We start from the raw sequence: 16,656 nt of genomic DNA, 5'->3' as shown, positions 1-16,656 counted from the left end.
GCAGTGGTTCACATAAGTTATTGCAAGACTCCTGAGAGCTGCAATTGTCTGTTGTCTATTTGTACTGATTCAGTGGTTACTTGATAAGTTTGTTCTTTTCCTGAACTCAAATGGTTGGTTGATGAAAACTATGTTAATGGGATAAACCCAATAAAAATAAAAATACTAAAGCTAGGGTCCCATCTTAATTACAAAGAAAAGTATAAAAGAAGGGGGTGGGGGAACCAATATTCACCCAGAAAATGGATTGGAATGATCTGATCCCACGAGTTACTAAGAAAAAAAGTCACCTTGAGATTGGTTTGTAGAGCAATCTAATGAATGGGCTGGCTGGGCTCTGCGCCTTACTTTAAAAAACCTTCCTTCCTCCTAAGCCTTCTATCCACCCCACCCCATTGCACCCTTCAGAAAAAAGCTCCCACCGAAAACAGTATTTTCCAACCATCTTTCCTATTTCCTTTGCTCCTCTTATGCATCTTTAAGTTAGTTTTTGGTTTTTGTAGAATGATATTTGTAATCTCGGTCTGCTGCCCTAATATCCACTTCGGCACCCACCCGTTGACCCTTCACCTTCCCATCCCAGTCCTTGTCTTGACTCCACCAATCATGTCTCAATGCAATGTGAGCATGACCCATACATGCCGCACATGGATCTCACACACCATCACCTCCTCTCGCTAAAACCGCCTCCCATCTGCCCCTAAACACCTACCACCACATGCCGGCCCAATCTCTACCCTTTCCGTCGCCTCTCCAACCAACCATTGACGACTACGACTGCCTACCCATTAGTGTGTCACATACACCAGTGACAACCGACTACCAACATGCACCACCACCTATATTCATCCATTTCAATTACTTGGAACCATCTACTTCTCCAAACAAATTCAATCACACTGGACACCATACTTGGATTTTTTTTTTTAGGTACCTGAGGCTTGATCTATTAAGATCTTGGGGGTATCCAACTTGCTCTCCGATTTCAAAAGAGCCTATATGTGGCTTTTTTTTGTTAGACAGTGGCTTTTGTCCACCTACCATATCCAAGAAAGCATAGAATGTAGGATTCAAATGGCACGACACAGTCAAACTCAGTGCTCAACCTCTGTTGCAGGAACCTCTCACAATGGATTACTCAAAGCAACCTGATGATTAGATTGCTTTAACAATTGTCACTACAATTTACAAAGGCCAGTTATGAAACCGGACCATCTATTGGTGCCATTTCTCGATTTGTTTTTATTTCTTGGAATTGTATCTGCTGTTTTGGAATGATGGCCGGGGAACCTCATCCCCTTCTAATGTGCCTCTCTTTAATTTAGTATTTGCCCATTCAAATAAAATTAAAAAACAAACAATGAATAGGCTGCTGCTGGAAGCTGTCTATTGTAGTAGAATTTCACTGATTTGTAGATCTCATTTCCCACATCCTTGGATAGAAAGGGCATAAACCATTGAAAGCTTCTAAAAAAGGAGAAACTGTTCAAAAGCAGAATGACTCCCAAAACAGATTGAAAGAGACAAATGTCACAGCGTGGGAATAGCTTTCGACGGTATGCACCATCCCCCACGCCATGGGAATAGCATAGGTGAGGTGTGGAGTATTGATGAACAGTACTAAATTTTGAGCCCAAAATCAAGAATAAAAAAATAATGATATATAAAATCATAGAATACGCAAGTATATTATAATCACTTTGAAAAGGAGTTAAGTCTACTATTAAAAAAATAAATTTTTTATATAAATCTCGTATTTATTTATTTTTTTAAAGTGATTGCTCAACCCTTTTATATACTTACAACTATATATATATTATTGCTCTAGATAAAAAGAGCAAAGGAAAGCAAAAGCAAAAGAAAGAGAGAGGAATGAGAGGCCCTACCAGCGGTTACTTTGGGTTGGAGGCTTTGGAAATTTGAAAGTTTCGATTGAAAAATAAATACATAAAATAGCTCTATAATATTTAATATTTATTATTTATTAATATTTTAATTCTGACCGGAAAATCCCATGTTGCTCACTTTGTGAATCTCATTAAGTTCAGGCAAGAATTCTTGGACGCCTTGTTGCAAGCCTGGCAAGTTTAATGGAAACAGCAAAGTCCAAACCCCGGCACTCTCACCACAAACAGACGGAGGTATATGCTATATAGACATCTAAGGCAAGCATTGTTACTACTACAATTTAAGTGTGATTAAAAGCCTTGCCTTTTTGGGGAACAATACAAGATTATCCTCATGGGGCTGCAAGCATGGCAGGAGTGGGCCTAGTTAACAAAGCATAGCATCACAGGCAGGTGTAATCATGCAGATGAGCTTCATCATGAACAAATATGTATAAAGTAAATAGGCAAACTACACTCAGCTAATTCAAGATTAAATGAACCAAATCCTACATTTGCCAAAACCATACGACAACATAATGCCAAAAACAAGATCCATCATAAATATTTCCTGCTTCTAAACCAACTCATCAACAACAAATATTTTGAAAGTTCGCAGTGTTCTTTGACAATGATTAAAAAGTTCATACGGGTAGGTCTTTCTAGCTCTCTGTTACTGGATACTCGAAGGCAACATCTTTGCCAGAAAGCTTCCGGTAGACTGCAGAAAATGTATCAAGCTTGTATTCAGTGTTGTTTCGCTCCTTGGGGTCTAAGAAAACCTGTCCATACATAGCACAAATGTGGGATAAATACTTGGAAGTAAATTTCACCAGTACATTAACCAAGCTGATTGTAAGCTTTCAATTAAAATTTGACTCGTAATTACTAATCCAAATTCTTAACCCTTGTGTCTTTTTTAATAAGGTAATCCTTCCCTAACGTTCATATTATCACTTGTTGGAAATCTGTTCAAACAACTCACAACAAGAAACTCATCATGCAAGAAGTAATTTACCATTAGACAACTTATCAAAAAAAAATTTACCATTACACAGCTGTAATGGGTTACCTTCATTATCTTGGATCCATCAATTCTATATCGGACACGCTTCCCAACAATCTCAGCTGGCAAGACAATATCCTCTAGCATTGCCTCATGAACAGAAGTGAGTGTGCGGCTGCGTGGACGTTGAGCAGCAGAACCTTTCTTTGGTGGCCTCACTATCCTCCGGGTGGCAATCAGCACAACATCCTAAAAGGTTTGAACGGGAGTAAATTATGGGATATCAGCACCATGACCATTGATATATGTCAAAAGGGTAAACATGCAGACATTTTAGGAAAGGAGGAATTGAAAAACTCAATCACTTCAAACAAAAATGTTATCTCTGGGTAGCTCATACTTATTCTACATGAAATATTTATACATAATTGGAATAAAGCTCAACAGAAAGTTAAAATAATGAACACAGGAGAAATTTTAATTTGCTAGCAGCCAATCATCTGAAGAAAACCAAAGAGAAAGCACAGAAGAGACCATAAATTAAAAGGGGGTATAGGAAAATAAACAAAAAATATATATATTAAACAACACTACGAGACACAACATTATAGTTTGAAAGTTTCTACCACAATGCCATTTGCTCTGGACCAAAAAGCCAGCATGAAATTGTTTTTTTTTTTGGATAGGTAATCAGAATGAAATTGTAGGACAACCAAAACATTTAAGTCTTTTATTACCTTGCCACTAAACTTCTTCTCAAGCTCTCTCACAAGCTTAGTATGTATCTTGCGGAAGGCTTTCCTTAATCTGTAGGGAACATGAATGATGACAGCCTTTCGATTCCCAAGAACATCGACTTGACTGTTATAGAAATGTAAGAATACTGGTCATCTGAAGGGCAGAAAGTCAATAAACCAAATGGTTGCAACCATATACAATCCCATATGAAATTCTTACACTGCAGAATTTATGTAAAGATCCTTCAGGTCACTTTTCAGCTCCTGGTTGGTATTTTCCAAATCAAAAAATGCCTGTGGGATATAAATGAAGTTCATAACCACAAGTCAACACGATGTGAAGAGATCATCAAGTGCAATGGCTTCAGGATTCAGGAATATCATAAACAGTCACAAAAATTACCTGCGCAACTGTTTCTTCAAACTCGGTGGGCTCAGCATCTTTATCTTTGTGGATCTTCTTCCTTGAAGTAAACATGTTGATAGACTAGCTCAAAAATGGGCCCAAATGAGAGGGACATACACAGGAATTTAATAAGTACAAATATCAAAATATATCAAAATATAATAAGAATTTGAAAAAAGGGACCTCTAAAATGAATTTATTTTGGGATGTATCTACGATAAACATACTGATTATATCATATGTTTTGGGTTAAAAAATAAAATGAAACAGTTGCACAATCCTCCATCAGAAATAAAGGCCCCATTTTCCAACAACCACAAAGGGGATTAAAAAAACTAGGGACCTATAAAACCATCCCTAACACCAAGCACTGGCTTTTTTTTTTTTTTTAATGGCACCGGGTGTCTGAGAACAGCGTCCTGACTAATCCCGGTGGTGCACAGGCCCTCGCAAGGAGTTTCCCCCAAGTGCACCACAGATAATTCAAAGGAAAAATCCTAGATCCGATGGACTCTAGAGATTGTTTGCACCCAGTGGGATCTGAACCTCCAAGCACTGGGTTGAAAGAATAATATAGTCTTACTACAGAGATTGATAGCCAGGATATGGATAATCTATAACAGCATATAATATGGTCTTTATACAACCCAACACAGTCATAAGATTTCAAGTGTCACGAACGCATTGCTAGAATCCTCATGCTTTATATAATTGAAATACTTGTATTGTATGGCCAATGCTAATTTCCATCATAATTTACTATCGCCTTATGTTATATCCAAAAAAAAAAAAAAGGGTCCGTTTCTTACAAATGTCATTTACAGTAATAAAAATAGAATATTCATATTTCACTTATATTTCCCTCTTACAGCTTCTCAAAAAGCAAACAAAGCGATATATAGCGAAAGCAATTATACGCAAGAAGCCTTTTTCGAACTCAAACACAAAATCAGAGACCAAATTGCAAAATAATGATAATGAACAAAAATTATGCACGAGTAAACTGAGAAAAAGAACACAGAAATTTTCTAGGAATTTCCCTGTAAACAAAGAGAAAATAACTGACTCCTAACATAGAGAATGCTTTACAGATATATGGGTTCGAGATTCACCAGGAAAGGAAGCGATGATCCAAGAGATCTGCAGCTGAGAGTGAGAGTGCCAAGATAAAGCTCTGGTTTTTGCCTTTCTGCCGGATCAGAGAAACCCTACACTAGTAGATATAACTTATTATAAAGGGTCTAATGAAGGGCTACGATGTTTCCGTGGTAATCTTTAAACGGTTCAGATTACGCGACGGGATAACAGGGGCAGTGGAATCTGAGCCGTCCGGGTTTATCAACAAGGCAGTGGTTATTGAGACAAAGGCAACTCATTGGCAATATATGAAAGGGAAAATGATGGTATGCTATAGGATTTTATCTTCTCATTTTCATCTTGTGTATTTTATTTTATTTTTATTTTTTTAATAGTTAAGAAAATGGTTATTAGTGATTTGGTGTATTTTTATAAATACTTAAAGATATTTAAAAAATATTTAAAAGAAAAAAAATATAATTTGCACTAAGAGTATGCCCAATAATACATGTTGGACGGCACAATGACAAGATCCTATGACTAGAGTTATGAATTTGACACAAATATGATACGAAATAAATCCATTTAAGTTCAATATAAATGGGTTTAGGTAAAATATGATTGACCAGATAAGACACAATTAATAAACGGTTCAATTGCGAGTCAACCTATAAAACTCGCAATCAACTCATATTACATGTGTAGAATCTATTTTTGAATTTTATAAATATTTAGTTTTGTATGTCTTTTTTGTTGTTGGAAATAGGTAATATTAACATTAGTATTTGATTACGTTATATCTCAAACCATTAAACTTTTTTTGTTAACATATAATTTTATTTTATGAAAATATTAGTTTTTCTTATATATTATTGGTTTGGATATTGACAATAAATTGTTTATCATAAATCTAGTACTAATTGTATAATTATTTATATAATTATCCTTGCCTTAGATCTGAAATTATAGTGATTGGGTTAAGGAAAAAATATATGAGTGAGCTCAATCTATTTATATAAAATAACTTAAACATATTAAAGTGAGTTAAATGAATTGTATTTTGATTAATTCAATAAAAGTTAATTACTATACGAGTGAAGAAGGTCGTGTCGAGCCATTCCTTAATTAAATGGTTCGGATTCAAATTTTAGAGAATCCATTTAATTAAATAGGTCGGGTTCATATTGATTTATATAATTTAATACTAATGACTTAACATGTCAGCAAACACAAATTACCACTCGATTCTAAATGGAAAATTGCGAAGCCCAGCCCATTTCAGCCCAAAGATCCATAGGATAGGCAAAACCCCACCCCCACAAAAACGACGTCGTTTTGGAACCCCCCCCCTTCTTCCTTCTCTTCTCTCCCTCCCCTACGCCGAACACCCTTGCCCATCTCTCTCTCCCAACCGTCTCTCTGTTTCTCTTCGATGCTGCCGGTCACCCTTTCCTGCACCATCCGACCAGCCCCCAACATCTTTGCGTAAAGCACCTCCTCTCCGATTTCTCTACCTCTCTCGCACTTTCCTTCTCTCCTCTCCATGTTTGTCGTCGTTCTAGCAATCACCGTCGCTGTCCACGTCTTGCCACCTCAAGTCGCATGTAGCCCTCTCTCTGCACTTGCAAGTAAGCCCTTCAGATCGCAGAAGACTTCCCCCAGTTCCACACTTCAACTCGAGTTCGTGTCTACTCCAACCTAGGTTTCTAACACAAACAGTCACAAAGGCCTGCACATGAGTCTTCGCGTTAACAGCAACAACGTTGTTCGGCAAAGTTCAAAGTTCCATGAACAAATATTTTCCACTCGCACCAAATTCTTTCGTTCTTCTTCTTCCTCTCCTTATGATAATCATAGTAATAATTTCCCTAAACTCCCGCCTCTTCAAACCTTACTCAAAAGAGGCTTCTCCCCCACTCTCAAGTCCATCAACCAATTCCTTCTCTTTCTCTCACAAACTCACAGATTCAACTCAATCATCCACTTCTTCTCTCAAATGAGTTCGAACCAAATCAAAGGCAACTCTCGCACCCACTCAATCTTCGCATGGGCCCTCCTCAAATCTCACAAATTCGAAGAAGTTGAGCATTTCATGGAGACCCAGGAGACCACAGCTTCTAATTTCCCCACAAATCGCATGTGGGATTCCATGATTCAAGACCTTTGCGATAAAGAAAACGACCCAGAGAAAGCTCTGTTCGTCTTACGTTTTTGCTTGAGATATTGTGGTATTCTGCCTTCTTCTTTCACTTTTTGTTCATTGATTCATATGTTTAGCTCTCAGGGAAACATGGGTAAGGCAATTGAGGTGCTGGAGTTGATGACAGATGAGATAGTTTGTTACCCTTTCGGTAATTTTGTTTGCAGTTCCGTTATTTCTGGGTTTTGTAAGATCGGAAAGCCGGAACTTGCGGTGGGGTTTTTTGAAAACTCCGTGAGTTCGGGAGCTTTACGGCCTAATGTGGTGACTTACACGGCGATTGCGGGTGCTCTTTGTAAGTTGGGTAGAGTGAATGAAATTCGTGATTTGGTTTGCAGGATGGAGATGGAAGGATTGGCATTTGATGCTGTTTTTTATAGCAGTTGGGCTTGTGGGTATATAGCGGAAGGGGATTTAAAGGAGGCGTTTAGAAAGAATAAACAAATGGTGGAAAGAGGAATCGAGCCAGATGTTATGAGCTATACTATACTAATAGATGGCTTGTCCAAGCTTGGGGATGTGGAAAAGGTAGTCGGTCTTTTGAATAAGATGAGTAAAGATGGAATAGAGCCCAATTTGGTTACGTACACTTGCATCATTTTGGGATTTTGCAAGAAAGGGAAAATGAAGGAAGCGTTTGCTATTTTCAAGTTGGTTGAAGTTTCGGGAATTGAAGTTGATGAATTTATGTTTGCAACTTTAATTGATGGCTTTTGCAGGAGTGGGGATTTTGATAATGTCTTTCATTTGCTCGATGAAATGGAGAAGAGGGGGATTAATCCAAGTATCGTGACCTATAATACTGTGATTAATGGATTGTGCAAGTTTGGGAGGACATCTGAGGCTGATGAGCTCTCAAAGGGCATAGATGGAGATATTATTACTTACAGTACACTGTTACATGGGTATATTGAGGAAGAGAATACAGTGGGGACTCTGGAAACAAAGAGGAGATTGGAAAAGGCTGGAGTCTGCATGGATGTTGTCATGTGTAATATACTCATCAAAGCACTATTTATGGTTGGGGCTTTTGAAGATATGTATGTGATCTACAAGGGAATGCCAGAAATGGGTTTGGCTGCAGATTTTGTTACTTATTGTACAATGATTGATGGGTATTGTAAAGTAGGAAGAATCGATGAGGCACTTGAGATATTTGATGATTTTCGGAGGACGTCTATTTCTTCAGTTGCATGCTACAATTGTATTATTAATGGGCTCTGCAAGAAGGGTATGGTGGATATGGCCACTGAAGTGTTTATTGAACTCAATGAGAAAGATTTAGCTTTGGATGTGAATACCTATATGATGCTGATCAAAGCAATTTTTGAAGCAAAAAGTGCGGATGGGGTTTTAAAATTAGTTTGCAGGTTGGAGAATCTGAGGCCAGAAATATATTGTATAATGTGTAATGATGCTATCTTGTACTTGTGCAAGAGAGGTTTTCATGAGACTGCAAGTCAAGTGTACATAGCAATGAGAAACAAAGAATCAACTGTGACAAGCAAGTCTTTCTATTCAATCTTAAAAGGGCTTTTTAGTGTTGGAAAAGTGTCATTGAGTCAGCCTATTTTGACTGCATTTCTCAAAGAATATGGCTTAGCTGAGCATAGGGTAAGCAGGATACTAGCACACTACCTGTGTCTGATGGATGCCGACAGAGCGATTCGGGTTCTTGACAGAATCAAGGATAATAATTCAGCTGTCACTTTCCCTGTTTCACTTTTTAAGGAACTTGTAAGGAGTGGTAGAGTTTTAGATGCATATAAGCTTCTTGTGGAGGCTGAAGAGTATCTACCCCTTATGGATGTGGTTGATTATTCAATCATAGTTGATGGACTATGCAAGGGAGGGCATGTCAATAAGGCCTTAGATGTTTGTGCTTTTGTTAAAAAGAAAGGGATTACCCTAAACATCATCTCTTATAATACAGTTATAAATGGGCTGTGCTGCCAGGGTCACCTTGTCGAAGCATTTAGGTTATTTGATTCATTGGAGAAAAATGGTTTAGTTCCCTCTGAAATAACATATGCTACATTGATTGATGCATTATGCCGGGAGGGGTTTCTGCTAGATGGCAAGCTGTTGTTTGAGAGAATGGTTCTCAAGGATTTTAATCCAAATACACGTGTTTACAACTCATTGATCAATGGTTATTGCAAGTTTGGTAGAATGGAGGAAGCCTTTAGGCTTCTGTCTGATATGGAGATTAAATGCCTAAAGCCTGATGAATACACTGTTAGTGCTGTTATCAGTGGCTATAACCAAAAGGGTGACATGGAAGGGGCCCTTGTGTTTTTCATGGAGTTCAAGAAGAAAGGCATATCTCCTGATTTCTTGGGTTTCTTGTATTTGATCCGAGGTCTATGTGCCAAAGGAAGGATGGAAGAGGCCAGGACGATCTTGAGAGAAATGCTTCAGTCCCAGTCTGCCGTGGATCTTATAAACAAAGTTGACACTGAGGTTGAAACAGAGTCGATAGGAAGTTTTCTTCTTGTTTTATGTGAGCAAGGAAGTATCCAAGAAGCTGTTGCAGTTCTTGACCAAGTTGCTTCTGTGTTTTTCCCAGTCCGAAGATGGTACAAGGCTTATGGTAAAAAATTAGATGCACCAAGCAATCTTTATGAACAGGAAAGAGTTGATACGGTTGCATCAACTTCTGTAAGCTACCCTTCCAAAACTGATTTGGGATATGGTCGTTCTAACGTAGAAGAAGTAAAGAAAGCGGTGGAAAGTTGTGATAGGTTAGGGAAAAAATCTCAATTTCGTAACTTCGACTGTTACTATTCGATCTTAGCTTCACTCTGTTCAAGAGGGGAGCTGCAGAAGGCTGGTCAATTAGCAAAAGAAATGCTTTCTAATTTGGATACATCCCTATTAATAAAACTGGAAAAGTAGTGTTTGTTTAAACGAACTCGGAGCTTCCTCTACCTTCTATGCAAGACAGGAACAATGTGTTACTGCCTGCAGCTGCAGGTATATAGATTCTATTTCCCTATGTTTTCCTTCCTCTTTCTTAAAAAAAAAAATCCCAATGTTTTTAAGTTTTTATATAAGCAGTTCCTTTTCCCCCCACTAAGAAAAATCAAAACTTTATTCACATTTGCAGAAGGAAAGGGTTTACAGAGGATTGGGGAAAAGCTCGGAATAAAGCATACAACAATCGGACAAAGTGCCAAAGAGTAGAGCATAAAGCTCAGTACAGAAATTGTAAATCTTGAATAGAGGCCCAAAAGCAAAGTTGGCCCAAGGACTACTAGTAAATTAAGAGCATTCTATTTCTTGCATATTGCCAAGAAGGCAGCGATCGTGTGTAACGGTAGCAATCCATGCATGCAGTAGACGCGGGGGCGAATGCAGGGTAGGGTGTTGGGTAAGCTTGAATGACGTCCAGTTCTCTACAAGGCTCTTGATTGTTGCATTTCAAGTATCAATCTCTATGAGGTACTGTTCGAGTACGCTTTGCATCGTTTAGATTTCTCCTTTCTTTTTATCCCCGTGCTATTATCAAAGATGGTAGAAAGCCAAGAGTAGTGGAATGTTGGATTCATTCCGCCAATTACAATTATATAAGATGGCTATGGTGACTAATTATTACCTGTTCATAGTCGATTTGCTTGATAAAGGGCAATTTTGAAGTAACTCTTATGTTGTCGATTATTAAATGCTTTAGAACATAGTACAGGGGCATTTTCTGAGGGTTGTTTTAAGAGTCCATGTCCTGTTGATAAAAAAAATCTTTCTTTGTACATGAGTATAGTCAGTTTCATACTACATATAAAGCACAAATGGCTATGTTGGTAGGAATCCAGTTTTGGACAGGTGGTAATAATGCTGCATTTCCTATTTCCTCAGTGACGATGCCTCAAGTGGCAATATGATATCACATTTCATATTTGAACCTTTGTGTAGTAGAGAGTTTGTGATTTCCAACAGCACAAGTGGTGTAATGGTAACATGGCGTTACCGCCGTGTTACCAATTTTACCTATTGTTTATTTTGCAAGTTTAGGTGCCCCCTCTCTTCAACCTTCCAAAGTCACAACTTCAGAGCTATGGAGAAACAGTGTATTGCACTGCTACCGATATGTTAAGCAGGTGCAACCGTGGAGAGGGCCCACATGAAAGATTCATAGCTGTTGTAGCATGGAGCATTTCCACTCTTCGTTCTGTGAAATTTGGTGTTGCTCATTACAATCCTGTTCTGGGAGAGACGCACCATGTTTCAAGGGGAAATTTGAATTTTATACTTGAACAGGTATTTGTTTTACTTTATTAGCAAGCAGAAATATCGACGTTCTACTTGAGTTTCTTATTAGCTTTCTACAACTCTCTAGAGCAAACAGTGGAAGGGTAACATTTATAACACACTTGGCTGTCTCAAGATTGCCACATTTCGTACCAAGCACTTATAAAGGCCTGGCTCATCACATGGAGAAAATCCAACGTGATTTCCTTTGGGGAGGGTTCAAGGAAGAGTTTAAATTTCACTTGGTGAAATGGGCCACAATTTGCTCCCCTATCAAAGAAGGAGGATTGGGAATAAGGAACTTGAAATCTTTCAACCAAGCCTTGCTTGGCAAATGGTTATGGAGATATCATCATGAACGGGAGGCCTTGTGGAGAACCGTCATTGCTTTGAAGCACGGGAAACTATGAGGAGGGAGGGTGGTGTTCTAATGAGGTAAGAGGACGTCATGGAGTAGGGCTTTGGAAATATATTAGAAGAGGGTGGGACATTTATGCAGCACATACTTGCTTCAAAGTCGGCAACGGTGTTAAGGTAAAATTTTGGCATGATGTATGGTGTGGTGATCGGGCACTCAAGGATGGTTTTCCACAAGTTTATAGCTTAGCAAGAAGGAAAGAAGCAGCTATTGCAGATCTAGTTTCCTTTTCCAACGGCTCCTCCCAATGGAACCTCACTTTTCATAGAGAAGCACAAGATTGGGAGATGGATGACATTTCGGCCTTTTTCGACCTTGTGTACTCCACTCGTGTGTTGGGGGAAGGTGAAGACAAGATATATTGGCGTCCCTCAAAGAAGGGAGTTTTTACGGTCCGCTCTTTCAATCATTCCTTAAACGAGCACACCTCAGTCTCGTTCCCATGGAAGAGCATTTGGAAGACAAAGACACCTCTAAAGGTAGCTTTTTTTGTATGGACAGCCTCTTGGGAAAAGATTCTTACTATAGATAACCTGAGGAAACGTGGCATTATAGCTATGAGTTGGTGCTACATGTGTAAGAAGAGCGGTGAATCAGTTGACCATCTACTACTACATTGTGAGATTGCCGCGTCCTTATGGACTGAAGTCTTAGAACGGGTGGTATTAGCGTGGGTGATGCCGGAAAGGGTACGAGATTTCTTAGCCTCTTGGAAAGGCATTAGGGGCAATTCTCAAATTGCATCCATATGGAAGATGTTACCTATTTGTCTATGGTGGTGCATTTGGAGGGAGTGGAATGCAAGATGCTTTGAAGATCAAGAGAGATCAATGGAAGAGCTTAGAACTTTGTTTTTCAATACTTTACTACATTGGTCTATTGTAATTGATTTTCAGGGCAGGTCTTTTCATGATTTTCTTGTTTCCCTAAGATAGAATTAAACTTACTCTTGTATATGTCCCGTATACTTGAGCATTCTCAGTTCCTCTTTTGATCAATAATAATTTGTTTACCAATCAAAAAAAAAAAAAAGGCCTGGCCATACTCGATCTTGATGCAAGAACAGCTTGTCCTGGTTTGAACAGCAGATTTATTTTGTGTTTTCCCCTTACTTTGGCTGCACTTCTTGTCCTGTCTTCAGGTTTCACATCACCCACCAGTATCTGCACTCCATGCAACCAATATGGAAGAAAATATCGAATTGACTTGGTGTCAGTGTATTGCACCCAAATTCCATGGTACATGAATTTTAGTAGAGTAATTATTATGATTTTACTTTTTGCTGAGCAAGTACATCTTTTTAATGTGATGTAAGTTGAACCATGGCCATTCATTTGTATCTGGAAAAAAAGGCTTTGAAATTGTGAACTAATTATTTACCGTATCAAATTGGGAAATTACGGTCCATGTGTGGAACTTACCTGTTATCTTTCCCTTGTATTGTCTGTAGATGCAAGCAGAAGGCAGTATATGAACCTTGAATTTACAGCTGTAGTTTTTCCAGGAGTTTTGTACACCTTTCTTTTGTAGTCCCTTCCCACCCCTACTTCCACACGAAGATCAAGATTTCTTTAAGCGATGCATCTATCTACCTGATATGTTTATGGACAGTTCGATACAGAAGGTTTTTAGAAGGGACAGATTCTGGTTTTCTACTATATGTTTTTTGGGTGTAGATGGGATCAGATTCTGGTAGTATTGATCGTTGGAATATTAGATACAATTGTATACTCTTATTGCTATTTTTACCTTAGTGTTGATCCAGAGTCTCTCTAGTATATTATCCAACAAGAACTGCCCAAGTAAGGATATATTTCTCTGCTTTTTCTTGTTTTGAAGTTCACTTACGAAATTTTCGAATTCTTGTAAATGATTCAACTTATGCTATTTTAGTTCGAAAAATTTAGGATTCTTGTGCACAGCGCAGGTCTGTGACATTGACTAGTGGAGATAACATTGTGCTTTGGCTACAACATATATTATATTTCTCTTCCTTCAAGCAGTAGGTACTTACACGTTTTGAAAAACCAATATAGGTACTTCAGTGGAAGCTATGTTGCAGGGAAAAAGGCAGCTGAAGCTACTAAATCATGGAGAAACTTATGTCATGAATGCGCCAAATATATCAATCAGATTTCTTCCAGGTCCTGGGACAGATTGGGTTGGGGTTGGCAATGTCAGGATCCAGTGCCAAGAATCTGGTCTGGAGTATTGCTGCAAGAGCAGTTCTTTAATGTGGTGCAGAGGAAATCATCGATCTATTAAAGGGAAGATATTCGAGTCATCATCGTTGAAGACTCTTTATCAGATTGATGGTCACTGGGATAGGTACAAGTGTCTTTATTCTCCTTTCTTGCTATAAAGAGTACTCAATTCTCTAGTAAAATGCTACCTTTTCATCTCCTATTGCAGAATTGTCAGAGTGAAGGACATCAATAGTGGGGAATTTACAGATATATAAAATGCAAAAGAAGTCATTTCAAGGCTGAATGCTACTATTGTCAAGGATCCTAGGGTAATTCACTTGTGAAACCCTCATTTATCTCTCTTTTCCCGTTTTTTTCTTTTTGTCTTGAGTATGCCTTTCATAAAACATAATAATAGGAAATAATGGCCTTACCATTTAGTTTCAAGCACATTACGACTGCAACTTGTATTCAAACACTTGTATCAGAGAAGAAAAGATGACCTTCTTTACAAAAAAAAAAAAAAAAAAAAACAGAAGTATGCATTACTTCAGTTATTGATAATCCAAAATTTCTATGTAGAATCCCACTCCTTACCACAGTCTAAGCTGGGCCATTTTTTGAGGTACTGAGCTACTAAAAGAACTGCATGCACGAATCATGTCTGTTGATGATGTTGTTAATCAATAGTTAGGCACGTAGTTGTTTTGTCTTCTAGTAAAATATACATGTCAGGGATGTGTACGCAAAGATGGATGCTAAATTTCATGTACATTTTCAAGTGAGTCTTTGTGTGTATCTGAGCATGATTTGAGATTGTCTTTCTGCCAATAGGAATTGTGGCCAAGTGAATCAGCTGTGGTGTGGAGTGAGGTGAGCCAGTGCATCCTGAGCAAAAGACAGGGAGAAAGCAAGAGAAGCAAAGACAACTGTCGAGGAAAAACAGAGGGAGCAAGGAAAGTTGGGTTCCTAAGCATTTTACTGTGTCTCATAGCAAGGAAAATGGGTGGGATTGCTCACCTATTGAGAAGCGGGTCCCACCAGGGCCCATAGTCGTGCCCCTTTGACTGACTGTTCAGATCACATCAAATTAGTTACTTGCAAGCTACTGTTAGTATTATGAATTTCTGAGAATTCTAATATCAAGATATCTGCCTCACTTGTACTTGAGTATAATGAGTCCTCTTCTTTGGTGGCCGAATTAAAAGAATTTGGTCCCATCTCCAAGCATTTCTATACAGATCTTCTTCTTTTTTTTCAACAATTAGTTGAAGTTGGGCTAATGAATGCATCATTGATTTGGTCCTTACCAAGTTTATTTAGACCCTTTGAAAAACCAAAAAACTGTAACCCACCATGAAAATCTAACTAAAGGATTAGTTCAGAGAAATTATATAGCTGCTTTTGAAATACCACAAGACTTTGCTAAATATTATAAAGGATTACACGACAAGTCAGATAAGATCCTTTACAAGAATGATCTGTCTGTCCTTCGATTGATGTTATTCTCGTATGAATGAATTAAAATCTCTTTGAGAATTGTATTGCTTTCAAGTTTAAATGGTGATATGCGATTTTTAAGATCTGTTTAAAATATTATTTTTTAATATTATTATTGTTATGAGATTTGAAAAAATTAAATTGTTTATTATATTTTGTGTGAGAGTTTGAAAAGTTGTAATGATGATATGAGATGAAATGAGAATTTTGTGATTTCGTCCCACTTGTCAAACCTAACCAATGGGCTGGTTTGGCGAGAGAGATGAAATAATAATTTTGTGAATAGCAGTAAAATAATTTATGAATAGTAATGAGATAGTTTGAGTTGAGTATATTTTGAATTTAAAAAAAGATGAGAAGAAAAATTAAATAAAAAATATTATAAAATTTTAATATTATAATTATATAGGCGGTTTGGAGCATGGAAGGTGGCATGCAGTGTGGGTGGTGTGTGCAGGTTGGCGTGTGGCTTTTCTGACATGTTTTTACATCATAATTGTCCTTTGCGAATCCGTTTCGTCCAATGATTTGCCCTGGCAAAAATCCACTCAAAATGAATGCTGGAATTCTATTGGCTTAGATCCTAGGATCTAGAGAAGGCTACTTGTTGTTAAAGGAAAAGTTAGAAATAAGCGCAACGCTACTATCCCGCCCACCGTTTACCGCTGGCGTACCGCTCAGGCTTTTTTATTTATTTTTTCACATTTTTTTAATATTTTTAAAAAATAAAAAAATATATCAATATACTTGAAATTATTTTCTTAATTATTAAGTAAAAAAAAATAATAATAAACAACGGTACAATTGTGAGGACATAGTAGTGTTTTCGTAGAAGTAATTAGCATGATGGTCCAGTCCTAATTGGGACACACAGTAGGTTGCTCTAAGGCCTAGTTTGTTTTCTTCAAATTTTTCAATTTATTTTATCTAATTATTATAATTTTTTAAATTTTCACATAAAATAAAATAAAATAATTTAATTTAATTTCTTT

The 16,656-nt window shown here is 37.7% G+C and overlaps 2 protein-coding genes and 1 pseudogene across 5 annotated transcripts; 2 read left to right on the top strand and 1 right to left on the bottom strand.

Annotated features, from left to right (window-relative positions):
• Nucleotides 1-2,346: 2,346 nt before the first annotated feature.
• On the bottom strand, nt 2,347-5,304 carry LOC121245114 (40S ribosomal protein S7-like). The gene is made up of 6 exons (XM_041143428.1): nt 5,148-5,304; nt 4,033-4,116; nt 3,850-3,923; nt 3,630-3,753; nt 2,959-3,141; nt 2,347-2,668 (listed from the first exon to the last, which is right to left on the bottom strand). The coding sequence occupies exons 2-6, from the start codon at nt 4,105-4,107 to the stop codon at nt 2,549-2,551; spliced, it is 576 nt and encodes a 191-aa protein (XP_040999362.1). The 5' UTR covers nt 4,108-4,116; nt 5,148-5,304; the 3' UTR covers nt 2,347-2,548.
• A 1,237-nt stretch (nt 5,305-6,541) lies between these two features.
• On the top strand, nt 6,542-14,080 carry LOC121245111 (pentatricopeptide repeat-containing protein At5g57250, mitochondrial). Of its 4 annotated transcripts, XM_041143426.1 has the most exons (4): nt 6,542-10,288; nt 10,422-10,756; nt 13,120-13,216; nt 14,041-14,080. In XM_041143426.1, the coding sequence occupies exon 1, from the start codon at nt 6,848-6,850 to the stop codon at nt 10,208-10,210; it is 3,363 nt and encodes a 1,120-aa protein (XP_040999360.1). In that variant the 5' UTR covers nt 6,542-6,847; the 3' UTR covers nt 10,211-10,288; nt 10,422-10,756; nt 13,120-13,216; nt 14,041-14,080. The 4 variants fall into 4 exon arrangements, with proteins under 4 accessions (XP_040999360.1, XP_040999358.1, XP_040999361.1 ...); XM_041143424.1 differs by lacking the exon at nt 14,041-14,080 and having other exon boundaries at nt 13,120-13,217; XM_041143427.1 differs by lacking the exons at nt 13,120-13,216; nt 14,041-14,080 and adding an exon at nt 11,319-11,343.
• On the top strand, nt 11,387-15,402 carry LOC121245113 (annotated as a pseudogene).
• The last annotated feature ends 1,254 nt before the right edge of the window (nt 15,403-16,656 follow it).

The sequence above is a fragment of the Juglans microcarpa x Juglans regia genome, chromosome 8S, assembly GCF_004785595.1.
Source record: "Juglans microcarpa x Juglans regia isolate MS1-56 chromosome 8S, Jm3101_v1.0, whole genome shotgun sequence".
Taxonomy (NCBI): Eukaryota; Viridiplantae; Streptophyta; class Magnoliopsida; order Fagales; family Juglandaceae; genus Juglans; species Juglans microcarpa x Juglans regia.
This window is presented reverse-complemented; position numbering and strand designations above follow the sequence as displayed.

Coding starts and splice junctions, on each gene's coding strand:
- LOC121245114 (XM_041143428.1), bottom strand. CDS start 4,107: ATGTTTACTTCAAGGAAGAAGATCCACAAAGATAAAGATGCTGAGCCC. Junction 3,924..4,032: donor TTGAAGAAACAGTTGCGCAG/GTAATTTTTGTG, acceptor TATATCCCACAG/GCATTTTTTGATTTGGAAAA. Junction 2,669..2,958: donor ATGGATCCAAGATAATGAAG/GTAACCCATTAC, acceptor ATGTATGGACAG/GTTTTCTTAGACCCCAAGGA.
- LOC121245111 (XM_041143426.1), top strand. CDS start 6,848: ATGAGTCTTCGCGTTAACAGCAACAACGTTGTTCGGCAAAGTTCAAAG.